The sequence below is a fragment of the Thamnophis elegans genome, chromosome 9 (assembly GCF_009769535.1).
Source record: "Thamnophis elegans isolate rThaEle1 chromosome 9, rThaEle1.pri, whole genome shotgun sequence".
Lineage (NCBI taxonomy): Eukaryota > Metazoa > Chordata > Lepidosauria > Squamata > Colubridae > Thamnophis > Thamnophis elegans.
This window is the reverse complement of record NC_045549.1, coordinates 67,989,982-68,017,124: the sequence shown is the minus strand read 5'-3', so window position 1 is coordinate 68,017,124 and position 27,143 is coordinate 67,989,982. Positions and strand designations below refer to the sequence as shown.

The following is a 27,143-nucleotide window of genomic DNA, read 5'->3' as shown; positions in this document are numbered from 1 at the left end:
TCCTTCTGTATCTTAAGCCTGTCTTCTGGAGTGTTGGCTATTCCTGCCAGCTTGGTGTCACCTGCAAATTTGATGACTTCCCCATTTATTCTCTCATCCAAATCATTGATGAAGATGTTGAAGAGTACTTGCCCTAAAACAGAGTTTTGGGGTACTCCACTGCATACTTCCTTCTATGTACCACTGTTGTACCACCTTCTTTGTTCCATGCTTAGATGAAGCTCATTTATGAGGGCCCTGGACTAAAACAAGCAAAGATTACTTGCAATATGCGACAGCCACCAATTCCCACATCCATATATGGCTATTGTGTCCCTATGATATAATTCACCGATAGAGATAAGATTTTTGGATGATCTCTCCTTTTCTGATTTGCATTTGCTTTTCTCTCTCTCTCTTTCTTTTCTTTTTCTTTTTAAGTAGGTGACATGATTACAAGTTAGATAGGATTGAAAGAAAAAAGTCTTTTGGTAAAGGGTGACAAGATTAAAAGTTAGAATAAGTGATAGAAACAAGAGAAGGGGGAATACTAGCGTATACATTTTTATGCAACAAAATAAAAGTACTAAGAAGAGAAAATATGGAATAATTGAACAATGATAGATTGCAACCTAATACAAATGTGTATTATGATTAGAAATACATGTTGAGTGAATGTAATAATTATGATTAACTTGACTCGTTTTATTTGTATTAGAGTGTATGACACCCAGGTACCAAACTGATCACCCATTGATTTGATATAGCAATAGCAATAGCAGTTAGACTTATATACCGCTTCATAGGGCTTTCAGCCCTCACTAAGGGGTTTACAGAGTCAGCATATCGCCCCCACAGTCTGGGTCCTCATTTCACCCACCTCGGAAGGATGGAAGGCTGAGTCAACCTTGAGCCGGTGAGATTTGAACTGCTGAACTGCAGATAACAGTCAGCTGAAGTGGCCTGCAGTACTGCACCCTAACCACTGCGCCACCTCGGCTCTATATATTTATTAAAAAATTGGGGGGGGGGATTTGAAATTTATTTTAAAAAATAGAGAGATAAGATTTTTGTTGTTCTTCTCCTAGGCCAAAGATTATGCCATGAAAGAGATCAGAAGTGTAATTCAACTTCCTGTCCTGATCCTTGTAGGCATTCTCCTCTCTGTGATGTGAACAGTTCCCAAGTGAATTGCAGTGAGTAGCTTTGTGATTTTATAAAAGGTTTTTTTAAAGAAGATAAACATTAATAGAAACTAATGTAACTTACGAAAAAGAAAGAAATCAAAATGAAAGCTAAAAGAAAGAAGCAAACAGAAAAGAAATAAGTAGAAAGAAATTCCGTTCTTCTTTACAGCATTTATAATTATATACAATTATAAATGTATCTCTTAATCCATGGTTACATCACAACTCTTCTTCATATAATCTCTCCTCTATAATGTTCAAAATCACAAACCATACGTTCATTGTTTTCTGTTTCACGTTAAAAAAAAAATCTCTGAAGGGTTTTCAGCCAGCAATAAAGATAGTATTTTCTCCGATCAAAGGAATTGATTTAGCCCGTATGAGTGAGTTCCATGACAAAGTATTGCTTTTTGGATTGTTGCCTCTTCTGTACAATTTCTAATAGCCTCTGTGTTTCTGTTACCGACATTGGCACACTTCAGAAAATATGTTTAGTTATTTGTGAGGATTAATTGTCATGTATCTCACAAATGAAATCATTTTGATTCAGTCAGACAAAGGAAAGCAAAGTTTCACATGTTTACTTGCATCTAAAAAGACATACTGTTTGTCTGCCTCTTTTCCCAAGTTTTTATTTTCACATGCTTCCTGTCCTTTCTTCCAACTGGGCTTTCCTTGTTTCGCCGTTTCTCAAAATACTTTATGAACAGAATGCACAGTCAGATGTGGAAGCTTCTCTCTGAATCTGCACCCTTGTTCATTTCAACGTATAGGGTTAAAGCGAGAGATTGAAGTTAACACACAGTAGAATTGGATATGTGTCCATTTTTTCCTACTTTGTAGTTTCTTTGGTGGTGGTCCTTATGGGGTGGGATGTAGGAAAATTCATTGCGTCAAAGAGAAAATAATTTCTAGGCAGGTTTCTCTCCTTTGTAAGATTCCTTGTATATATTATGATTCTTGAAACTATCTTATAATAGCAATAGCAATAGCAGTTAGACTTATATACCGCTTCATAGGGCTTTCAGCCCTCTCTAAGCGGTTTACAGAGTCAGCATATTGCCCCCACAATCTGGGTCCTCATTTTACCCACCTTGGAAGGATGGAAGGCTGAGTCAACCTTGAACCGGTGAGATTTGAACCGCTGAACTGCAGATAGCAGTCAGCTGAAGTGGCCTGCAGTACTGCACTCTACCCACTGTGCCACCTCGGCTCTAGAGCCGTGATGGTGAACTTATGGCACTCTCTGTGGGGGAATGCAATCCATCATCCCAGCTCAGCTCCACCACGTATGCGTATGCGCATGCACCTCCCGCCGGCCAGCTGATTTTTGGGTCGCATACACAGGGGGTGGGGAGAGCGCGGGAAGGTGCAGTGTTCACTCCTGCGGCTCATTTTTGGTCCTGCAAAGGAGGCCTACTAGGCCCAAAATGGAGCCCAGGAGAGGGTTACACACATATCCATGGGGGCGGGGGAAGCTCAGGGAGTCATGTGCACATGCGCAGGGGGTGTCGCGCTTGTATTGCATTATGGGGGCGGGTTTGTGCGCACACGCTTTCAGCACTCGATGACAAAACGGTTAGCCATCACTGGCCTAAAGTAGTTGTTTCTGTATCGTTAAATCAATTTCTGTTTTATCCTGCCCAGGTCAATGTGAACACATTACGCTGGAATTGTGCCTGAACCTGCCGTACAATTATACGCATTATCCCAACTATTTAGGCCATCGGACGCAGAAGGAAGCCTCTATTAGCTGGGAGTCTTCTCTCTTCCCAGCCTTGGTTCAAACTAACTGTTACAAATACCTGATGTTTTTTGCCTGTACCATCTTAGTGCCAAAATGTGATTTTCAGACAAATGAGCGTATCCCACCCTGCAGGTAAAGTGGTACATTATTTTGGCTCTAAAAATAAATAAACAAACGAAACACAATGAAATGTAAATTATAGCTAGCTGGTCCAGCTGTGTGATTCTTGTATGCTTTCTGGTTCTGCCTCTATTTACACTTTAATTCATTTCTTTGGCTTTCACTACATAGGTCCTTATTTTCAATCTTTTTAGCATTTTCAGCATGGGCAAATTGTGCCATTTGGGTGATCACAATGTCTGTCCCAAACTTCTCCTCCTTCATGGCCAATATTATTATCCCAAAGGTGCTTTTTCAAGAGGCAACTGGACTTTCTGGTTTTTCTTTGAAGATGTTTCGCTTCTCATCCGAGAAGTTTCTTCAGCTCTGCTGAAGGCTCTTCCCCACCATCCAGTCAGAGCTGAAGAAGCTTCATGGATGAGAAGGGAAATGTCTTCAAAGAAAAACCAGGAAGTCCAGTTGCCTCTTGAAAAAGCCCTTTTGGGACTGGATGACTGAGAATCTCCACAGACTGTTATTATTGAGACTGTGTAAACAGAATCAACCAAATCTCCATCTTTTTCTTTTAGAAGGCAGAATGAAATCATTTGAAATCTCTATTTTGGCTCTCCAAAGGGCTTCAAGGCCAACAGCACCACCAGCAACAACCAATATTTTAAAACACTCAATAAAATGTCAGCACATTTTTGGAGAGCCAATGATGAGCAAGAACTTAAAACAGATCAAACATTTTATGGAGTAAAGGACAATCCACTCTTATGCATAACATCTCTAAGAAACTTGTTTTAAAATTAGCATGCTGCTTATTGAAATAGGAAATTCAGTTTTCTCTTTGGTTACCATCTAAAAATGCAGGTGCTGATTTAATGCAACTTGTGAGCCAACACCTGACAATGCCTAAGCAAGCTATTAAGGAGGTTTTATGAGGGTTCAGAGATTTTGTTAGTTTGGAGGTCGTTTTACCCCTTCAGATTATCATCATCATCTTTTAACAACCCCATAATCCCTTGTGGGGTGGAATCTGGGCAACTGAACGGAACTAGCAGAGTGTTTTAATGGCCAGATGCCCTTCCTGTTGCCAATGAGGAGTTTTGTTCAGCAGATATAGTCTCATTGTGCCCAGAGAGAGAAATATCTGCCTCTACCTAGGATTGAACTCACAGCCTCCTGATTGGGAGGCAAGGACTCCACCTCTAGGCCAAGGCACCACTCCTTTTCACCCCTTCCGATGAGAGGAAATGATTCTGTTATAGAATGGTTCTGAACTAGAATAGAAGCACAATATATGGAACTACCCTTTTGAGGATTCTAGATACTAAACTATATACTGTATATGCCTGTCCAGATTGGTGACGATGATGATCATAGTTAGGATGTAGTCTATTAGGCTGTCATATCTGACCTTCTGGACATCCATGAATTAAATCACTGTCTCTTTCTCTGCGGAAAAGGCTGCATTATTTGTATTAACAAAACGTAGTAGGTGAGGAGAACAATGAGACATGGCCTCTTGGGTTTTCAGTTTTATATCAGCTGCGAAGCCAAAGAAGGAAGAGTAGAAATGGTGGTAAGCCTTCAGAATAGGTGGTTGGCTATTAGTGGTTGTATGTAATGTTAGACTACATGTTGTGGCTTGCCAGCGGTCAGTGGAGCTGGCAGCAGACTCGGACAGTGAGGAGGTTGGGGAGGAAGATGGGCCAGTCCTGGAGTCTGGGGAAGGCTCTGATGAGGGCTCTGTGTCGGAGGCAGAGAGGAGGCCAGAGCCGTATGCCAGTTATCAGCTGCCTTCAGAGTCAGACATCAGTGAGGCAGAAGAACAGCTGGAGCCTGTTCCCAGTGTGTGATGCGCAGAGTTGTCAGATGAAGGGAACAGCTAAAGAACAGGGCTCGACTTGGGAGTAAGGCCACAGGTGGATGATGAATGGCCCCTCTCAGAGGATATAAAAGAGGAGCGAAAGGGGAGTGGAGTTTGCAGGAGACAATTAGTTCGCTTAATTGATTCATGACTCTTCGAGACTCCTGGCCAAGTTTTGCAGATATCGGCCTGGCAGCTCTCCAAGCCAGATAAGGTCTGTGACTGTAAATCCTCCCTTGAAAGACCTTGCTGGATGTGAATGAGAGGAATTCACAGTCAATTAATAAAAGGGGTTTTTGTCGGGACAAGGAGTTTGCTTCAGGCTCTTGGGAAGCCTCGGTCAGAAAATCAATCCACACCACAACATCTATAGAGAAGATCTGGAATAAGGGCCACAAGTTTGTGGATAGACAGTGTTTTTTCATACTATCAGATTGATTAAGATATTCCTTACCATCCTTGCTGTGACATGCATTGGGTGGGAGGGGGGAAGATAAAAAAAAAACAAATAGATAAAAAACAGGCAGAGAGAGGGCCAGAGCCGTATGCCAGTTATCAGCTGCCTTCAGAGTCAGATATCATCAGTGAGGCAGACAAACAGCTGGAGCCTGTTTCCAGTGTGTGCATGTGCAGAGTTGCCAGAGGAAGGGAACAGCTAAGAACAGGGGTCGACTTGGGAGTAAGGCCACAGGTGGATGGTGAATGGCCCCTCCCAGAGGAAATAAAAGAGGAACGAAAGGGGAGTGGAGTTTGCAGGAGACAATTGGTTCATTCCTGCATTCTTGCCAAGTATTGCAGCGTCTGAAAGATATCGGCCTGGCCGCTCTCCAAGCCCGATAAAGGTCAGTAATTGTGAACTATCTTGAAAGACTGTAGGAGAGGAAAGACTTTGTTGGAGAGGAATTCACTATCAATTAAATAAAAGGGGTTTATCGGGATGAGGACTCGGCTTCATGTTGCTGGGGAAGCCTATGTCAAAACACTAGAAATTCTTCTGTGTGGAAACTGTATTGCTGAGTGGCAGAGTCGTACTCCGAGTAGGATTACCCTCTTGTCAGCGTTCCAAGTATCATGTTGAATTAAATCAGAGTCCAAGGCAAAATGATCCTTAAAGTTCCAATTTAATAAAGCAGACCTCTTAGCACATCTGCGTTAATCCCAATTCTGGAAATGACATCAGAATTTCACCCAGTTAAAAGTTCATGATCTTGTCCCCACACCCACAATCCATCACATCGTCCAATCTTCTTCTTCCACGCTGGCATCTCCACCCAGCTGGTTCTGGTCAGGTGCGGAGATAAAAGACGACCTTAGGCTTCTAGAAAAGAATGATAACAATACATTCCACAATCCTACTCCTGTCTATTCCCCCCTCCCATCAACTATACTAATGAAACAGCATAATGAAATAAGAGAAAGTGTGGCAGGCCAAAATTCTAAAAGGAATATAATTGCAGGCCTGACATCTTTACCATCTCTCTTTTGTCCTGCTCCAAGCAATTATATAGCATTCCAGAAAAATCTGAGGACTGAGTTACTGAATTATTGAACACACGTATATGTTGAATAATTCAGTTCCTGAATTATTCAATCAAATGTACAGACCTCAGGCTATGTCGCTTTGTTCAGATTCAAAGTTATGAAGGGCATTGAATTTTGGGGACTTACGACTGGTCCGTGGCATTTGGGCTGTTGCAGCTTCTGCCCGGTCACATGGCCGTGATCCAAATGATTGGCACTGGGCTCACAGTTAGGATGTCGCAGTGATCTCTGGTCCGAGTAATCACCACTTCTGACGTTCCCTGCTGGCTTTCCACAAGCAAAGTCAACAGAGAGATTAGAAGTTTTGACAATGTTTGGTCCTTGCTTAACGACCCATGTGGTCCTCACTTAACAAAGGAAAATGGGACTGCTAGAAGTGCTGTCACTAAGCAACATAATCACGTGATGTCATGCTTTATGACCGCATGGCTTAGCAATGGCCATCCTGGTCCCAATTTCCTTTGTAAACTGAGAACTACCTGAATCACAATACACATCCACTTGTGTTTATGTATGCTGATAAACATTTTTCTACCATCTTCTTCTTGTTGTTAGTTGCAAAGTCGTGTTCCATCCATCGCGACCCCATGGACAATGTTCCTCCAGGCCTTCCTGTCCTCTACCATCCTCTGGAGTCCATTTAAGCTCACGCTGACTGCTTCGGTGACTCCATCCAGCCACCTCCTTCTCTGTCGTCCCCTTCTTCTTTTGCCCTCAATCGTTCCCAGCATTAGGCTCCTCTCCAGGGAGTCCTTCCTTCTCATTGGGTGGCCAAAGTATTTGAGTTTCATCTTCAGGATCTGGCCTTCTAAAGAGCAGTCAGGGTTCATCTCCTCTAGGACTGACCAGTTTGATCGCCTTGCAGTCCAAGGGACTCACAGGAGTCTTCATCTCCAGCACCAGAGTTCAAAGGCCTCCATTCTTTGGCGCTCAGCCTTTCTTATGGTCCAACCTTCACAGCCATACATGGCAACTGGGAAAACCATAGCCTTTACTAGATGCACTTTTGATGTCTCTGCTTTGTTTAGATTTGCCATATGAGTTTCTATTAGATTTTTTTCACTACATTTTCTACCATATGACTTTTAAATTGTGTTGTTTTAATGGGGCTTGTTATATGTATGTGAATATTTGTAATTACGTGATTATAGGTTTTTTTACCTATTTCCCACTCTCTTTCCTCCTCCTTCCTTCTCCCTTCCTTCCTCTTGATCTTCTCAGGCCTCTTTGTGAGCAGTCCAAGGAACGTTGTGAATCTGTTCTTGGAATTGTCGGTTTACAGTGGCCGGAGGATACAGATTGCGCCCAGTTCCCAGAAGAAAATTCGGACAATCGAACTTGCCTGATGCCTGATGATAATGTAGAAGGTTATGTCTATTTCTCAACTTTTAACAGAATAGCAAAGTTGGAAGGACCTTGGGGGTCTTCTAATCCAACCTCCTGTTCAAGCAGGAGTCCCCATAGCATTTCAGACCATGAACCGACAAATGCTTGCCCGACAAATGCACACTGACAAAACCACCGTGACAAAACGGCGATGTTGAAAGCGTGCCCACTAAAGCGCAGCAACAAAAACCACGCCCACAAAAGCACGATTAGGGTTTTTAGGTTAGGGTTAGGGTTAGGGTTAGGGTTAGGGTTGTTAATGTTATTACAGTTGTTTTTGCGTTGTTTTCGATGGCGTGCTTTTGTCGGCGCGCATTTGTCGATGCGCTTTAGTGGGCGTGCTTTTGACGTTGCCGTTTTGTCACGGCGGTTTTGTCGGCACGCATTTGTCGGGCGCGCATTTGTCGGTGAACCATTTCAGACAATAGCATTAGCACTTAACACTTACTTATATCCCGCTTCACAGTGCTTTTGCAGCCCTCTCTAAGCGGTTTTACAGAATCAGCATATTGCCCCCAACAATCTGGGTCCCCATTACTGAACTCGGTAGGATGGAAGGCTGAGTCAACCTTGAGCCGGTGGGACGTGAACTGCCAATTTGCTGGCAATCAGCAGTCAGCAGAAGTAGCCTGCAGTACTGCACTCTAATCACTGTGCCCAGCTGTCCAGTCTCTTCTTAAAAGTGATGAAGCACCCACAACTTCTGAAGGCAACTTCTGTTCCACTGGTTAATCGTTCCCACTGTTCGAAAATGTCTCCTTAGTTCTAGGTTGTTTCTCTCCTTGATTAATTTGATAACTAATGAATATTCCACTCTTGTAGGAGAGCAATGATTACCTGGTGTTTAAACTTTTTTTTTTCCTCCAGTCAGATGCTAGATAAAATTAGAGGATAAAATGAAGTTTACTTAATTAGAAAATGCAACTAATTGTGGTAATTAGAATACAGGAGAAAGTAACTGGTGGAGATACATTCAAATAACGCTTATCTATTTGTTAAAGAAGAAGAATAGCGTGAAATTTGTTAATGTCATTCAGTATGATTATCATAATGGTCTATGAGCAAGTTAGTTTCTCTCTTCACACATTCTCAGTGCAATAAAACGAAGTTATATTAGAGTGTTATGCTTTATTTGTTCTTCTAGACTTGAGTTGGCCTGATTCATCTCTTACTCTGTTTTGGTAATCTCTTACTGAACCCCAATATTTGTGCCATTTAATCTTTAAGGCAGAAATGCCAAGAAATATATGGTTGAACATAATTATATGTAGAACTAGGACAGCTAACTGGGACTGTCCTCATTCATTCATTCATTCATTCATTCATTCATTCATTCTTTCTTTCTCCTGAATGGACTCAGTCTACCGATTTCTCCCAGTCTCACATACAATAAAAACCTTTATTGTATGGAAACTCCCAAATTCTCAAGCTGTTATTTTTAGAATCAGGAAAAAAAGATTTTCTTTGCTTATAGAATTTTTTGTAGTTCTAATACCACTAAGTTGATTGAGTTAGCTTATTCCTGTATTAGAATTAATCAGTGCAACCTTTTAGTTAAGGAAGATACTACCTGGGGAGGTGCAAAATGATTGTTTTGTTCGTACAGTTGTAGGAAGTTAAAACCCACCCCTCTCCTAGAAAAATGAAATATCCTGGGAAATATTGAAAAGGCAGAATATTATATTTCCCTGCATCAGAAATGGAGAAACATGTTTTTAGGCCGGAAGCAGACTCACTCTTAATAACCCCCACCTTTGTCAATGGGCCATTAAAAGGCCTGAGCCAGTCTATTCTGCATAACAAAGATCCCCCCTTCAGCTCCAGGGTGATAGGATTAAGGCATGATAGTATTAGCCTTTACCCATCTCACCACAGGGCACCTCCAATCTCTTTTTTCCCACTTGGAACTGAACCCAGAAGGACATTTCTTCCAACACAGTTTGATGTTGAACATCATAAATAACTTATTTCTGAGAGGGGTTTTTTGTGGGTATTATACAGGTGAAACTCGAAAAATTAGAATATCGTGCAAAAGTTTGTTTATTTCAGTAATGCAACTTAAAAGGTGAAACTAATATATGAGATAGACTCATTACATGGAAAGCAAGATAGTTCAAGCCGTGATGTGTCATAATTGTGATGATTGTTGCTTACAGCTCATGGAAACCCCAAATCCACAATCTCAGAAAATTAGAATATTACATGCAATCAATAAAACAAGGATTGTACATAGAACAATATCGGACCTCTGAAAAGTATAAGCATGCATATGTACTCAGTACTTGGTTTGGGCCCCTTTTGCAGCAATTACTGCCTCAATGCGGCGTGGCATGGAAGCTGTCAGCCTGGGGCACTGCTGAGGTGTTATGGAAGACCAGGATGCTTCAATAGCAGCCTTCAGCTCTTCTGAATTGTTCGGTCTCATGTCTCTCATCCAAACCGGCCATTTTTTGCTCAATTTTGCCTCCCCCCCCCCTCATCCCCCAGAAACACTCTATAAGCCTCCTAAAGGCTATGCATGCAATTTTTTTTTGACAAAAAATGGGCCCGTTTTTGTGAAAAACAGGTTGTTTTTTGCTCATTTCAGGGGAGCACCCCCAAGAGCACTCTACAAAGCCTCTTAAAGGTTATTCATGCCCTTTTTAAAAAAAGAATGGGACCATTTTTGCGAAAAATGGGCTGTTTTTGGGAGGTCTGCAGAGTGCAGAAACTTTTTAAAAAATTTGCTTCTTCAAAATCTTGGTGCGTCTTATACTCCAGTGCATCTTATACTCCGAAAAATACAGTAAGTCTTCTCTAAACTGCTCATTGTGCGAGAAGCGCGCAAGAAGCAAGCCAGTTGCTAAACCGGTAGGATCCCACCCCTGATTTGAAGGCTGCTGCTCTCTTGTTCCTTTTTTTTTCTTTTATAGTTTGTATACACCCGTTAGTACAGCACGAGTTTGAAACGATTGCTTTTTGTAATTTTCCTGGCAGAATGCTCACCCAGTCACTTCAAATGTCGTTCGGGGAGGTGCATCTTGGCTTCCAGAAGGTGTGATGGGCAACCAGATTGTGAGGATGATAGCGATGAAGATTACTGTGGTAAATGAATGAAGCAAGACTTCTAGAACTTTCAGCCAGAAGTTAACATAGCTATAGAACAGGCAACAACATTTGCATATCCGTGAAGGCAGGGGTGAAATGCTACCGGTTCGGACCAGGTCACCCGAACCGGTAGCAAAGATGCCAGCTGTTCCCCCGAACCGGTAGTAAAAAAAAAATGCTACTGGTTCAGGCAAACCAGTTTTTCGACGATCAGCATGTGATTAATATTAATCTAAATCACGTGGCACAGCTAATTCAGCCCCACTCACTGTTGGCTTACCTCGCTTTTTGCTTACTCGATTGCCAGGCGCGCTGAGTACCAGGGTCTGCCCACCCACCCGGATGTCATTTTGACGCTCTGCGCATGCGCGGAGATGGTGAGTGGTCACATTGCTACCAAACCAGTTGCAAAGGTAACTGGATTTCACCCTGGTGTGAAGGATTATTCCACTGTCCTCTGTATCCCATCTTTGGATATCAAGTGAAAAACACATTTTAAGTCAATAAAAGCCACAATGTTGTGTATCCCTGCATTTTTATTTGAGTAGCTGATTGCTTGCTAGCTAGGTCAGTTCATAAGAAAGAACACTTTGTCATGTCGGTTCCTTATGTCCAGGTTGCAAAGAAAGAGGTCTTTGGGAATGCCCGTCAAACAAGCTGTGTATTCACCACGCAATGATATGTGATGGTTTCCCAGATTGTCTTGATGATGTGGATGAAAAAAATTGCTGTAAGTATTTCAAATTGTGTTGCATTCTTCAGAGAGAGTCAAGGACACAGCAGATCCTTTCTTATTTAAATGGTTTTAATTTTACTCCTTTCATTTCCTCTTCGATACCGAACAATCTTCCATCTTTGCCTTTATAAATTTCTAGATAATTTTTTTAATAACTGTGCTTTTATTCTGCCATCTTTTCTCTCTCTTCCTGCTATCTGCCTTTTTCCATTTTCCCCTGTCCCGAGATCCTCTTTTGTCTTGTGCTTTTGTCTGAATATCAATTATTTTTGCTAAGATTTCCCTTCCTGTCGTTCTTTATGAACTTTGCGTGCTTTGTCTATTCAAACAAAAGCGTTCGGAGACTACAACTGGTCCAGAATGCAGCCGCGCGAGCAATATTGGGTGTACCAAGATACACCCATGTTACACCCATCCTCCGCGAGCTGCACTGGCTCCCGATCGGTCTCCGAACGCGCTTCAAGGTGCTGGTTATCACCTTTAAAGCCCTACATGGCTTAGGACCTGGATATCTATGGGACCGTCTTCTGCCACATACCTCCCAGCGTCCGATAAGATCTCACAGGATGGGCCTTCTCGGGGTGCTGTCAACTAGACAATGTTGTTTGGCAGCTCCTCGGGGGAGGGCCTTCTCTGTAGCTGCCCCGGCCCTATGGAACGATCTACCCCCAGAGATCCGGACCCTCCCCACTCTTGCGGCCTTCCGAAAGTCTATTAAGACCTGCTTTTCCGGCAGGCCTGGGGCTGTTGACCTCTTGAATGAGGTCCAGCCCCACTAAGGTTGAGTGCATGTTGTGCCTTTTTAACTGTCTTGTCTCTCTATTTCTTAATTTTTTTTAGTATTCTTTTAAATTGTTTTTTTATGTAAGCCGCCCGGAGTCCTGCAGGATTGTGCGGCATATAAATTTATTAAACAAACAAACAAACAAAGGCCACAGAAAGAAGAGAGCAAAATAAATTACGCCCTTACCTATTTTACAACTGGCTTAAAATGCGTTATTCAGATTTTTTGCAGCCGAACTTTCTGAGCAAGAGTGAAAAGTAGGAAATGTATGGTGATACATGCAAACATTTCTGCCACTGCTGAGATTTTAGAATTTACATTTCTTGTCATTTATTTGGGAAGAAAATGTTCTAAATTTCTACTTTTTTTGTTTTATTTTGGTTTTGGTTTCTTCCCTTTAGTTTTATATTTCACAACAAGTATTAATAGTTCATAGGTTTGTCTTTATTGTGCTTTGATTAATTAATTCCTTGACAAAGCCTAGGAGGCAATCAACATACTGTTGGGTACTGATTTTATTCCAGTGTCGCAGTGTGTGGCTCCCTAGAAACACTTTGCATATTGATAACAAATGGTGATTAAAGAACCTTTGTTCATTAAAACTCTTAAGAGGTTTTGGTTCTGTAGAGGTTTCACTAAACAGAGGCTTCGAGGGTTGATGCATTTTCATAATAAGGAATGTTCAGGGTTTTTCATGCCTTTTCCTCCTGAAATGTTTCATTTGTTTATGCAGTAATGAAACATTATTTTTTTCTTTCTGCCACTCTTTAAGTAGTTAATTTGATTTTGTTGGAAGAAATGTCCTTCTTGGTTCAGTTCCAAGTGGGGAAAAAGACACTGGAAACATGGAGGTTGCTTGAAAAGATGGTTTAATGGTGGACAGGATCACATGGCTTGAGCTCCTGAACAGAAAAGGGGGATCACATGCTTCCAGATGTTGGGTGAAAAAGAAAAGAGAGAGAGAAAAGGGACTTGCTGGGTTTTTTAATACTCTATTCGGCCCCATCTCTCTGTTTCCTGTTTCTGTGTAAGAGATGTATTCTGATTGGTTGTCAGACTCCCCTGGGACCATGCAGGGGCAACTCTGTAGGCTGTGTTTTGAGTCCAAGTTTGGTTGAGTTCCCAGATGCCATGGGGTGAGTTAGGTAAAGAGCTAATACTGTCATGCCTTAATCCCATCACCCTGGAGCTGAAAGGGGAACTCTTTGTTATGTAGAATAGACTGGCTCAGGCCTTTTAAGAGTCCATTAAAAAAAGTAGGGGCGATTAAGAGTGAGTCTGTTTCCTGCCTAAAAACATGTTTCTCCATTCCCTGATGCAGGGAAATATAATATTCTGCCTTTTCCATATTTCCCAGGACATTTCATTTTTCTAGGAGAGAGGGGTGGGTGCTAACTTCGTACATTCTTCAAACACATGAAATTGGATGATGAAGTTGAGCATTCTTCCAAACTAATTAGGAAGAAGAACTAGGGAGTACCTTGTGTAAGCATAGCACAATTCTCATAGCTGCTCACTAAAGCACCCCCAAGTATTTGCACTGTTCACGTGAAATCCAAAGCTGAACAGTCTTCAAAGCACTTTGGGTACAATCTGCTGTTTCCCAACGTCCCGGAAATGAAAAACCAAGATGTTTTTCAGCACCAAAGATGTCTTCATAATGCAGGTTACCAGCAAGGTTGATTGAGTTTACAGAAACATTACCGAATTAAGAAGTCCCAGACTTTGAAAGATGTTTATTCCTGGTTATGCAAAGCAACTATAGAGTTTGCCTCCAGGTATGAGCGGTCCTAATTTGTTATAATTGTACACAGGTGCAATTCTATTCCCAATTCAGAAAAAAGTTTAGCATTTTCTGCAGCAAGGGTCTACATCCCCCCCCCCCCAGGGCTGCAGACTGGTAGTGGCCTGTAGCCTTTTAAGAACTGGGACACAAAACTGGAGGCAAGTGGCGGGCGAGTGAGCAAAACCAAAACCACCCCCTACCCCCTGATCCGTCCACGAAATTAGTCCCTGATGCCAGAACGGTTGGGGACCGCTGTTCTAGAGAAGGGGTGTCAAACTGGATTTCTTCGAGGGTTAGATCAGTGTTCTGACCCACCCTCCGTATGGTGAGTCATGCCAACACAAGGTTACTGTTAGCCAATTTATTCATAGTAATTACTCACAGACAAGACTTTGGCAGCAACCCAGACTCCCACAGATAAGAGATACACACAAGAGTTTCTCCAGCTTGGTATAAACGGTTGTGTCCTGCAAAAAGTCTCTTCCCAAAGTCTCTTCTTATATACTCTCTTGGGAGGAGCCAAATCACAACCACCTGGGCCCGATTATCTTCTGTGTCTCTGTAATTGCTGCCGGTGCTTATCCGCCCATTTCTGCCTGGCATCCGGGACCAACTCCCTTTGCTCCTCCCCACTGCTCCAGGGCCTGACGTCAGGGACAAACTCCCTTTGGCTTTCACCACTGCTCCATGTCTCAGGCGCCTCCTGGTGGCCAACCAGCCTCTCTGGTCCCTGCTCGGCCCTCTGAACCCAGGGTCCTCCACATCGTCCAGAGCCGACTCATAGGGTCCCTCGCTATCGGAGTCTGTTGGCAGCACCAATGGCTCCTGCTGGACCACAACAGATCAGCATTATAGTTCTCCTTCATGGGCCAGCCTGAACGGCCTCCTGCAGCTGTCAACTTGTAAAGCGTTTCCATGACTATTATCAAGTTGACCTAGAAAAGGGAGGAGAATTCCATGCATACCTTTGGCCAGATTCGGATCTCATATTTCTGCAGTAGGTGTATGAGGCTCGCAAGTTCATAGCCTGCCGCAGCACCTCGTTGGTGGATGTGATTTATGACACAGACGGAGGGGAGGGAAGACACAGGGCTAAAGTTCAGATGCCATTAAGCAGAATTCAGATTTGGCTCCGCAGCAAAAGAAAATGCCAAAATGTTGCTCCTAATAAATGACTGGAGTCCTTTGATATTTCCAGGCCAGCCCCACAGGCCGGATTTAAGCAGCCCGAGGGCCGGATCCAGCCTTCGGCCCTTGAGTTTGACACCCCTGTCCTAGTGGATTTAAAGCTTTACCCTTCTAAAGATTGTTCTCTCCCAATTTACATTTTTCATGGCAGCGTTTTGCAAGGAGGATGAAATTCCGTGTGCAAACCACGACTGCCTACCCCGCGAGCGGTGGTGTGATGGGCGAGCAGATTGTGCCGACACATCGGATGAATGGAGCTGTGGTAAGTTTTAAGGCTTGCGCCATAATTAAGAGGCTAATGTGAGAGTTGCTGAGGAGAAGCAAACTTATGGGAAACAGATCAACCACGTTTAAAGTAAATGAGTAACTCTGACAATCAAAGATGCTAGTCTGGTTGGTTGGCCGTTGTTTCATTCTGTTTTAATGAAAAGAAAACTAAAATTGACAAACAAGACTTTAGGATGAGTAGCCTCATCAGAGGCTCTTGGTGTATTTGGTATCCTGGGGTTTCACCTCCAAAATTCAAGATTTTAATGTCTTTTCAGAACAGTTGGGAATAAAATTAGATCAATCAATCCTGTAGAACCCTGGAAGCCCTTCTAAACCATCTGAAATTTCACTGCCAAAATCCAGGGCAATTATTACATTTTGTTGGCACAGTTTTGGGGAAAGGGTTTGTTTTTAATTTTGCAGCTGTTTTTTTCAAGGTGTTGTCAGATGTTTAGTGATCTGTGCAGTGCAAGTACGAGTCACAAATCATTTTTAGGGCCATTGTAACTTCAGACGTTCAAATGAATGGTTGCAATTTGACCATTTGGAGTTTGGTTATCTGTTTGCAGTTGGTATAGTAAGCTGCATCATTGCTTGATCAAATTATATGTATCCACTCACAGTATTTGTTAATGATCGCATATTAATTTGCAAATCTTCCATGTCATGAGAAATCAATGAATTATCTTCTACCTGGATGTATTAAAGTTAAGCTTCCCTTTGTTTTTCTTTATACAGTGTCCCTCTATAAAAACAGCAGCTCCTTGATGTTCCTGACTGTATATAGGTCAGCTGCCAATTATTTTGTATGTGCGGATGACTGGGAAGAAAATTTAAGCCACTTGGCATGCAAACAGATGGGTTTCGGGTAAGGTCAGTAGTTTGTAATATTGATAAATCATAGCCTTGAATGTGACTATCAATTGGGGGCATGTTGTGGCCTGCTAGCAACCAGTAGAGCTGGCAGCAGATTCGGACAGTGAGGAGGTTGGGGAGGAACATGGGCCAGTCCTGGAGTCTGGGGGAGGCTCTGATGAGGGCTCTGTGTCGGAGGCAAAGAGTGGGCCAGGGCTGTATGCCAGTTATCAGCTGCCTTCAGAATCAGACATCAATGAGGCAGACGAACAGCTGGAGCCTGTTCCCAATGTGCGTATGTGCAGAATTGTCAGATGAAGGAAACAGCTAAAGAACAGGGGTTGACTTGGGAGTAAGGCCACAAGTGGACAGTGAATGGCCCCTCCCAGAAGAAATAAAAGAGGAGCGAAAGAGGAGTGGAGTTTGCAGGAGACAATTAGTTCACTTAATTGGTTTGTGACTCTCCGAGACTTCTTGCCAAGTTCTGCAGATATCGGCCTGGCAGCTCTCCAAGCCAGATAAGGTCTGTGACTGTAAATCCTTCCTCGAAATATTTTGTTGGATGTGAATGAGCAGAATTCTCAGTAGATTAATAAAAGGGGTTTTTGTCGAGACCAGGTTTGCTTCAGGTGCTCAGGAAGCCTCGGTCAGAACAGGACAATTCTTTGAATCTGTGATGTTTTCTTAAGACATGGGATCATTTCGTTTTCTACATTTTAAAAAATTTATTACAAAAAGAATGTTCTGATATTTTTTACCGCATATGATCTTTGGTACATTATCAGTACCCTAGTCAATCAATACCGTAGCTTATTTTCTATGGAGGGGGAAATCATTTCCCCCCTTAGTTTCAGTACATAGCAATAGTTCTTAGACTTATATACCGCTTCACAGCCCCCAAGAATCTGGGTCCTCACTTTACCAATTTAACATTCAACTATCTTGAATGTATGCTTTTTTTCCCCCCCCAGTGGGCCAGTTGTGACAGAACTTGTTCCAGTGTATGAGCTTCCACAACAGGAAAAATGGTTGAATCTACACCCTGAATGGGAGAAGAAAAACGGGTCCACATTGCATGCTCTTTTAGTAACAGGGTAAGAAATAGCTACCATGGTGTTATACTGTATGGAGGGAAAAAATACGTGGAGAAAATTCAGCAGTCTGTATATAGCAGAAAGTCAGCCCTTCAAACTAGATTAGACCGGGGTGGGGTGGGGTGATTATGAATGGTAATGCTACTTTTATTATGAGGTTACTCAAATTGTTTAATAGCCTTTCGGGGGGTGATACTCCCAGTGGTGGGTTTCAAAAATTTCAAGCGAGAGAGCAGTGACCGGATGGGTCGGGGGAGCAGGCGAGGGGGGGCAGGTGGGAAGGAGCATTCCGGTACTGTTACCACCAGACGAAAGGATTCTAAAAGGTACGGTAAATTTGACGAACCCCTTCTGGCATACCAGTGCGAACCGGGAGGAACCCACACCTGGATACTCCCCATTTTGATCTGTAGGTATTCCATATGCATTTCCAATTGCCCAAAGATCCTATCCATTTATAGACAGTCCATGTATAAAAAGGTAGCACAGGTTGTCCTTGACCTGCGACCACAATTGAGTCACAATTTCTGTTGTTAAGTGAGACATGTGTTAAGTGAGGTTTGCCTCATTCTACGACCTTTCTTGCCATAGTTGTTAAGTGAATCACTGCAGTTGATAAGATAGTAACACAGTTGTTAAGAGAATCTGGTTTCCCCATTGCCTTTGCTTGTCAGAAGGTCACAAAAGGGGATCACATGACCCAGGGACACTGTGACCGTCATAAATATGAACCAGTTGCCAAGCATTTGAATTTTATGCATTATGCATATGAATTTTAATCACATGATCATTGGGATGCTGCAAAGGTGGAAAATATGAAAAACGGCCATAAGCAGTCATGAGATTCAGCCGGTTCGAGTTGATTTGCGTGAACCGGTTGTTAAATTGACTGCTGGCCCCACCCCTTCCAGCCCTGCCCCTACCAGGAGTCCCCACGCGCCCCATTTTGACTCCCGGGTAAGCGTAGCGAGGCCTACTAGGCCCAAAACAGGGCGTGTGGCGAGAGGACAATGCCCCCATAATCCGTTTTTGCTCCCAGGGGGGTGCAGGAGGCCAAGTGCTGCCTGTCACAAACCCCTGGCCACGCCCACAATGGCCACACACACCCAACCGGTCATGAGGGCAGAGAACCGTTTGTTAAATTATTTGAATTCTACCACTGGTCATAAGTCACAATTTTCAGTTGTAAGTTTGAACAGGCAGTAAACGCAGGAATATTTGTATTTTGACTGAGTCCCATTTACATTTTATATATATATATATATACATACATACATACATACATACATACATACATATATATATATATACATACATACATACATACATACATACATACATACATATATATATTTAAAGTCACAACCCCTGGTATGCCCAAATATGGGAGGAAGGTCACACTTCCATTCTCTATCCTTCGGCTCGTCACAAGAGACCATCCAGACAGAAACCCAATATTTTTTACTGTTGCCTTTTTGTTACATTTGTTATATTTGTGCTGATAAATAAATAAAGGGAGACTAGTATAGATCTATTTCAAGCTATTTAGCTCTCATTAGCTAGCCATACCCTTGCTGGGAATCGAACCTGTGCTCTATTGCCTCTTAGGCAGATGTGTTAACCATTGAGCTACAGAACTCGACTCCTTATCAGCCAGGCCAGGGTGAAAGGTATATATTTACCTTTCACCAGCAAGGGTATGTTACATTTGTTATATTTGTGCTGATAAATAAATAAAGGGAGACTAGTATAGATCTATTTCAAGCTATTTAGCTCTCATCAGCTAGCCCTACCCTTGCTGGGAATCGAACCAACAGTAAAAAATATTGGGTTTCTGTCTGTCTGGTCTCTTGTGACGAGCCGAAGGATAGAGAATGGAAGTGTGACCTTCCTCCCATATTTGGGCATACCAGGGGTTGTGACTTTAAATATATACCTTTCACCCTGGCCTGGCTGATAAGGAGTCGAGCTCTGTAGCTCAATGGTTAACACATCTGCCTAAGAGGGAATAGAGCACAGGTTCGATTCCCAGCAAGGGTATGGCTAGCTAATGAGAGCTAAATAGCTTGAAATAGATCTATACTGGTCTCCCTTTATTTATTTATCAGCACAAATATAACATATATATATATATATATTCAGCTTTGGTTTTCAGCTGATAGTTGATCTAGTTGCCAGTCCTGAGAATTTTTTGAGAGCAATAAATGAAGCATCATAATACTGCCTTTTAGAAATGAAGTGTCCTCCAGGTTCCAAGCACATTTTTTGATGATACAGGAAAAAGATAATAAATGTTTTTCAGTAGATATACGATTCCTGCGCTTCTTTACTACCCTGATGAAACTGAGCCTGTTTTAAGTTGTTCTTTATACACTTAGGTTACCATGTGAAAGCAGGAATGTGGTTTCTCTTCTCTGTGCCAAAGAAGGTAAGATCATAATTTGTAGAAGCATGAAGAAGTAAATCAGATACTTCCAAATTATCCATTAATTCGTGAGAATTTAAAAAAGGTTCTTTGGGGAGAATAAAAGTGAGACCTTACCTCATCTTTATCTAGGGCGGCATTGTGCTTTCTGAATGGAAAATATATGCCTTCTTAGAAGCCCAGAAACAGAATATTAAAAAGCAGGAACTGGAAGAGGGTAAGGTCTCCTGCTTGAGCAGGGGGTTGGACTAGAAGACCTCCAAAGTCCCGTCTGACTCTGTAATTCTGTTATATTGAACTTTCTAAAACGTTGAGTGTGCTTTGCTTTTTGTAGCCATTCTCTGTTCCATTTACCACCTTCCATCATTTTTCTTTCTTTTTTTTTCATATTGTGGATTGGATTTTGTTTTCCTTTGCTTGCAATTTTGTTTATCACTCTTTGTAGTTTTTATAACCCTGAAACTCTATTGGCTGGTCCTTGTTCTTCCTTTTAAGGAAGCAAAGAACCTCTCGTTTAGGCAAATAAATCGTGACCCGTCAAAAGCGCGTTCCACAAAAGCGCGGTCGACGAAATCGCTTATGTGACGTCATCACAACGCGACAAAAAAGATCGAAAAATTGAAATAAAAATTAAATTACAGCAAGCCGATTCACATAAAGGTAAGGGTTAGGTTAAGGGTTAGGGTTAGGGTTAGAGCATTAGCGTTACGTTTAGCGTTAGGTTAAGGGTTAGCGTTAGGTTTTTCGTTACGTTAAGGGTTAGGTTTAGGGTTAGGTTTAGGGTTAGGTTAAGGGTTAGATTTAGGGTTAGGGTTAGGGTTAGGTTTGGGGGGGTTAGGGGAAGGTTTTAGCTTTATTTTTACATTTTTCAATCTTTTTTGTCGCGCTGTGATGACGTCACATACGCGCTTTTGTCGACCGCGATTTTGTCATCCGCGGTTTTGTGGTAGAACCAAATAAATGGGTTACTCCCTCTTGCCCTAATATTCATTGAGATTCTAAAGCACCTTGGCTGAAAGATTATCAAGGCTAACAGAGCTATAGAATTGGCAGGGACCTTAGAAGTCTCCTACTCCAGCCTTCTGCTCAGGGCAGTAAGGTTGCCCACAATTGGACTTATAATTTGTGTTTGGCCTTTTACTTAGTCAAGAATTTTTCTGACATTGTTAATATGATTTAAGCCAGGGTGTCAAACTCAAGGCCTGTGGTCCAGAAGGTGCTTAGATCTAGCCCGCTGGGCCACCAGGGAAACAGCGAAGGTCTGGCCTGCGGTGCCTGTGCCAGCAAAAATAGAGCTCCCGAGAGCCGCTTGTGGCCCTCCCGAGCTCCGTTTTCACTGGCAGAGGGTTGCAGGAGCCGTCACAGCCAAAAACAGACCTCGTGAGGGGCGTGCACGGGGCTCCTGAGCTCCGTTTTCACTGGCAGAGGGTTGCAGGAGGCTGTCCCGGCCGAAAACAGAGATTAGGAGTACGTTTTTGCTGGCAGAACACTTGGGCCGCTACAGGCGCCCCTGACATGAATGGCTGGCCACGCCCATCCTGGCCTCCCAAGGTCAAACAGAACCCTGATGCGACCCTCAATGAAATCGAGTTTGACACTCCTGATTTAAGTGTAATGATATTGTAGCTAAATAGGGTGGCTCAGTGGCTAAGACGCTGAGCTTGTCGATCAGAAAGGTCGGCAGTTTGGTGGTTCGAATCCCTAGTGCCGCATAACAGAGTGAGTTCCCATTTGTTGTCCCAGTTTCTGCCAACCGAGCAATTCGGAAGCGTGTAAAAGTGGAAGTAGGAAAATAGGAACCACCTTTGGTGGGAAGGTAACTGTGTTCCTTCGGCATTTAATCATGCCACCCACATGACCACGGAGATGTCTTCGGACAGCGCTGGCTCTTCAGGTTTGAAACGGAGATGTGCACCACTCCCTAGAGTCGGGAACAACTAGCACATATGTGCGAGGGGAACCTTAACCATTACCTTAGCTTTTATAACTACTCTGTCTCATGGTATACTACGTCTTTTGCGATTGTTGTGGAATAGATGCTAAAGCTTTCCAGACCATGCAAGTCATTCTCCCGGTACTTACCAGCTGATCTTTTTCCTAAAAGATTGTGGCCGTCGCCCTGCAGCTCGCATGAGCAAGAGGATTCTCGGCGGCAGGACCAGTCGCTCAGGACGTTGGCCATGGCAGTGCTCGCTCCAGAGCGAGTCCAGTGGTCACATCTGTGGCTGTGTTCTCATAGCAAAGAAATGGGTCTTAACAGTGGCACACTGCTTTGAAGGGTGAGTAGCGCTGAGCTTCAGAAATAGGATGGGCATTGCAATCAGAGAGAGGGTCCCAAGCTGGTGGGATGACTAAAGCTTTGTAAGTGGGAACATCCAGGAACCGTGACCAAGCTGAGTTACAAAAATTATGTCCTTCTAACACTGTGATTCTCAACCTTGGCAACTGTCAAATATGTGGACTTCCAACTGCCAGAATTCCCCAGACAGCATTTTAGCTGGGGAATTCTGGGAAGTCCAGACAACTGAAAGTTTATTTATTTTAATTGTTGTTGTTGAGAAACACTGCTCTGTTAGGTCCTTTCCCTGGGACTGCTTCTTCTGGCCTCCTTGTTCCTTTAGCAATGAACGGGGCAGGGGTCACGTGTACAACACACATAGAACAGAGACAGGCTTCTAATTCACAATAATTTTTTTGACACACAAACAGGCACAGAAAAATGAAAAGTTCACTTGTGTTATGGCCTGCCAGAAGCCAGCTGGCAGCAGATTCAGACAGTGAGGAGGTTGGGGAGGAACATGGGCCAGTCCTGGAGTCTGGGGAAGGCTCTGATGAGGGCTCTGTGCCGGAGGCAGAGAGCGGGCCAGAGCCGTATGCCTGTTATCAGCTGCCTTCAGAGTCAGACATCAGTGAAGTAGACGAACAGCTGGAGCCTGTTCCCAGTGTGCGCATGCGCAGAGTTGCTAGACAAAGGGAACAGCTAAAGAACAAGAGTCGACTTGGGAGTAAGGCCACAGATGGGCAGTGAATGGCCCCTCCCAGAGGAAATAAAAGAGGAGCGAAAGGGGAGTGGAGTTTGCAGGAGACAATTAGTTTGCTTAATTGGTTCGTGACTCTCCGAGACTCCTTGCTGAGTTTTGCAGATATCAACCTGCCCAGTGCTCTGAATGTCAAAGTGAAGAAATTCAATGAAGCGCGGGTAAACGGCGGGAGTAACTATGACTCTCTTAAGGTAGCCAAATGCCTCGTCATCTAATTAGTGACGCGCATGAATGGATGAACGAGATTCCCACTGTCCCTACCTACTATCTAGCGAAACCACAGCCAAGGGAACGGGCTTGGCGGAATCAGCGGGGAAAGAAGACCCTGTTGAGCTTGACTCTAGTCTGGCCCTGTGAAGAGACATGAGAGGCGTAGAATAAGTGGGAGGCCCGCCCGGGCCGCCGGTGAAATACCACTACTCTGATCGTTTTTTCACTTACCCGGTGAGGCGGGGGGGCGAGCCCCGAGGGGCTCTCGCTTCTGGCTCCAAGCGCCCGGCGCGAGCCGGGCGCGACCCGCTCCGGGGACAGCGTCAGGTGGGGAGTTTGACTGGGGCGGTACACCTGTCAAACCGTAACGCAGGTGTCCTAAGGCGAGCTCAGGGAGGACAGAAACCTCCCGCGGAGCAGAAGGGCAAAAGCTCGCCTCATCTCCACCGTCTGCCCTCTCTCGGTCATTCTGTGTCCGTTCCTCCCTGAGGGGCCCGGGACTGTCTTGTCTTGCCCCTTCCCCTCATACCTCCGAAACCAACAAAGCCGCCCTCTCAACCTCTGTCAGCCACAGCTCTGGCTCCTCCCCCTCCTCCTTGGATTGAGGTTCCGACGGGGGCATGACACTTATCAACTGCAGTAATTCACTTAACAACAGAGGTGAGAAAGGTCGTAAAATGGGGGAAAACTCACTTAACACCAGAAAATTGTGGTCGTAATTTGAGGACCGCCTATAGTTGGTGCACATCCATCAGCAGAGTGAAGTACATAAATGACTTAGCAGTTATAGCAATAGCAGTTAGACTTATATACCGCTTCATAGGGCTTTCAGCCCTCTCTAAGCGGTTTACAGAGTCAGCATATCGCCCCCACAGTCTGGGTCCTCATTTTACCCACCTCGGAAGGATAGAAGGCTGAGTCAACCCTGAGCCGGTGAGATTTGAACAGCCGAACTGCAGTCAGCTGAAGTAGCCTGCAGTGCTGCATTTAACCACTGCGCCACCTCGGCTCGACTTCTTATGGCAGGTGGATTGAGAATATTCACTGGTATCTGAAGTCATTCCTTTCTTTCCCCAAGGAGAGAAAATGCCAAGGTATGGAAAGTAGTCTTTGGCATCAACAATCTGGATCATCCGTCAGTCTTCACGCAAACCCGCTTGGTGAAGACAATTATTCTGCACCCTCGTTACAACCGGGCCGTGGTGGATTACGACATCAGCATTGTGGAACTCAACGAAGGCATCAACGAAACCAGCTACGTCAGGCCAGTTTGCCTTCCCGACAGGGAGCACCTAGTTAAGCCAAATACCTATTGCTACATCACCGGCTGGGGACACATGGGCAGCAAAAGTAAGCCTCACGTAGCCGTGTGGTAAATCTGTTTCTCCTTTGCCATATCTAATAATTGATAGTCCCCCATTTTCACTGAACAATAAGAAGATAGTGGATCTAAGTCACTCTTGCATTTAGAATTGAATAGAATCAGTGGTGGGCTTCAAAAATTGTTCAAACCTACTCCGTGGGTGTGGCCTCCTTTATGGGAGTGGCTTGCCACCCATGTGACCGGATGGGAGTGGCTTGCCGCCCATGTGACTGGATATGAAGATGCCGACGACACTTGTCAGAACCACCTTAAATTACCTCACACACAGCACTGGCATGCATAAGAATAGGATGTAAACTTGTTTTTTAAAAGGCATCTTTGGTTTGCATTAAAACAACTTCAACACACGCAATGTTCTGATTGCACCACAAACGCAGTAGTCATCCTTACCTTTCACAGAGGCGCTGAGTTTTATAAATATGAGCATGATAGTGTAGAATAATCATATCTAAGGACCAGTGGTGGGTTTCAAAATTTTTTGGAATCTCTTCTGTAGGTGTGGCCTGCTTTCCGGGTCCACTGGTGGAACCTCTTCTAACCTGTTCGGTAGATTTTATGAACCGGTTCTACCGAATAGGTGCGAACTGGTAGGAACTCACCTCTGAATAGAATAGAATAGAATAGAATAGAATAGAATTCTTTATTGGCCAAGTGTGGTTGGACACACAAGGAATTTGTCTTCGGTGCATATGCTCTCAGTGTACCTAAAGAAAAATAAAATCAAGAATCATATGATACAACACTTAGTGGTAGTCGTAGGTTACTAATAAGCAATCAAATCATACTCGAAAACAAAATAATATAAATTGAAAGATACAAGCAACCTGGTTATAGTCATAAGTGGGAAGAGATTAGTACTAGGAAGGAAGAGAAGAATAATAGTAATACAGCCTTTGTAGATAATTTGACACTGTTGTGGGGATTAGTGGTTTAGCAGAGTGATAGCATTTGGGGGGGAAACTGTCCTTGTGCCTAGTTGTTCTGGTGTGCAGTGCCCTATAGCGTCGTTGGTGAGCCGAGGTGGTGCAGTGGTTAGGGTGCAGTACTGCAGGCCACTTCAGCTGACTGTGATCTGCAGATCTGTGATCTGCGGCTCAAGGTCGACTCAGCCTTCCATCCTTCCGAGGTGGGTGAAATGAGGACTCAGACTGTGGGGGCAAGTTGCTGACTCAATTTGCTAAAAAAAATTGTAAAACCACTTAGAGAGGGCTGAAAGCCCTATGAAGCGGTATATAAGTCTAATAAATAAATAAATAAATAAATAATAAGTTTTGAGGGTAGAAGTTGATTGAAGCAACCAATGAAAAATATTCTGTTACGCTAAACCTAATATCGAAACATACATTAGTTTTTGCTGTTCAAAACTAGGAGATAAAACGAAACCCACTATGAATACATGTGAATGTCCACCAGGGAGAGGGATAAGATCAGAAGGCTGAGATTGTGGGTGCAGCCTTGTGATGAACCAACAACCCTTGAGACGTGTGTAGTGTCAGTGCACAAAGGATGAAGCTTTGATCAGGCAGGTGACATCATTTATGCAGCTGTAGATTCTCACCCAGTTGTGTCTTCCACACACCCCTCTCTTCCGCTTAGTGCCCTTCAAACTGCAGGAAGGAGAAGTGCGCATTATTTCCTTGGACCAATGTCAGTCCTACTTCGACATGAAGACCATCACAGTCAGGATGTTATGTGCAGGCTACGAGGCTGGAACTGTGGATTCTTGCATGGTAAGTGTTACGGACGGACGCTGTTAAATTTACATGTTTTCACATGCTCACCGGGGATTGGTTGCCCAAACCCTGGGAAGTTTAAACAACTGTCATTGGCCGGCTGGGCAGCCGGAGCTCCTTAATTTACATGTTTTCACATGCTCACCGGGGATTGGTTGCCCAAACCCTGGGAAGTTTAAACAACTGTCATTGGCTGGCTGGGCTGCCAGAGCTCCTTAATTTACATGTTTTCACATGCTCACTGGGGATTGGTTGCCCAAACCCTGGGAAGTTTAAACAACTGTCATTGGCCGGCTGGGCAGCCAGAGCTCCTTAATTTACATGTTTTCACATGCTCACCGGGGATTGGTTGCCCAAACCCTGGGAAGTTTAAACAACTGTCATTGGCTGGCTGGGCTGCCGGAGCTACTTAATTTACATGTTTTCACATGCTCACCGGGGATTGGTTGCCCAAACCCTGGGAAGTTTAAACAACTGTCATTGGCCGGCTGGGCAGCCAGAGCTCCTTAATTTACATGTTTTCACATGCTCACCGGGGATTGGTTGCCCAAACCCTGGGAAGTTTAAACAACTGTCATTGGCTGGCTGGGCTGCCGGAGCTACTTAATTTACATGTTTTCACATGCTCACCGGGGATTGGTTGCCCAAACCCTGGGAAGTTTAAACAACTGTCATTGGCCGGCTGGGCAGCCAGAGCTCCTTAATTTACATGTTTTCACATGCTCACCGGGGAT

The 27,143-nt window shown here is 43.7% G+C and overlaps 1 protein-coding gene across 1 annotated transcript in view; it reads left to right on the top strand.

Moving 5' to 3' along the window:
• CORIN (corin, serine peptidase) overlaps positions 1-27,143 on the top strand; it is an 83,270-nt gene that overhangs the window by 55,302 nt on the left and 825 nt on the right. The window contains exons 10-21 of the mRNA XM_032223668.1: positions 1,068-1,175; positions 2,814-3,045; positions 7,652-7,797; positions 10,793-10,900; positions 11,520-11,633; positions 15,549-15,659; positions 16,406-16,535; positions 17,494-17,616; positions 19,995-20,044; positions 22,146-22,320; positions 24,371-24,642; positions 26,273-26,406. Coding sequence (XP_032079559.1) covers positions 1,068-1,175; positions 2,814-3,045; positions 7,652-7,797; positions 10,793-10,900; positions 11,520-11,633; positions 15,549-15,659; positions 16,406-16,535; positions 17,494-17,616; positions 19,995-20,044; positions 22,146-22,320; positions 24,371-24,642; positions 26,273-26,406 — 1,703 coding nt within the window. The remainder of the gene's footprint in view (positions 1-1,067; positions 1,176-2,813; positions 3,046-7,651; positions 7,798-10,792; positions 10,901-11,519; positions 11,634-15,548; positions 15,660-16,405; positions 16,536-17,493; positions 17,617-19,994; positions 20,045-22,145; positions 22,321-24,370; positions 24,643-26,272; positions 26,407-27,143) is intronic.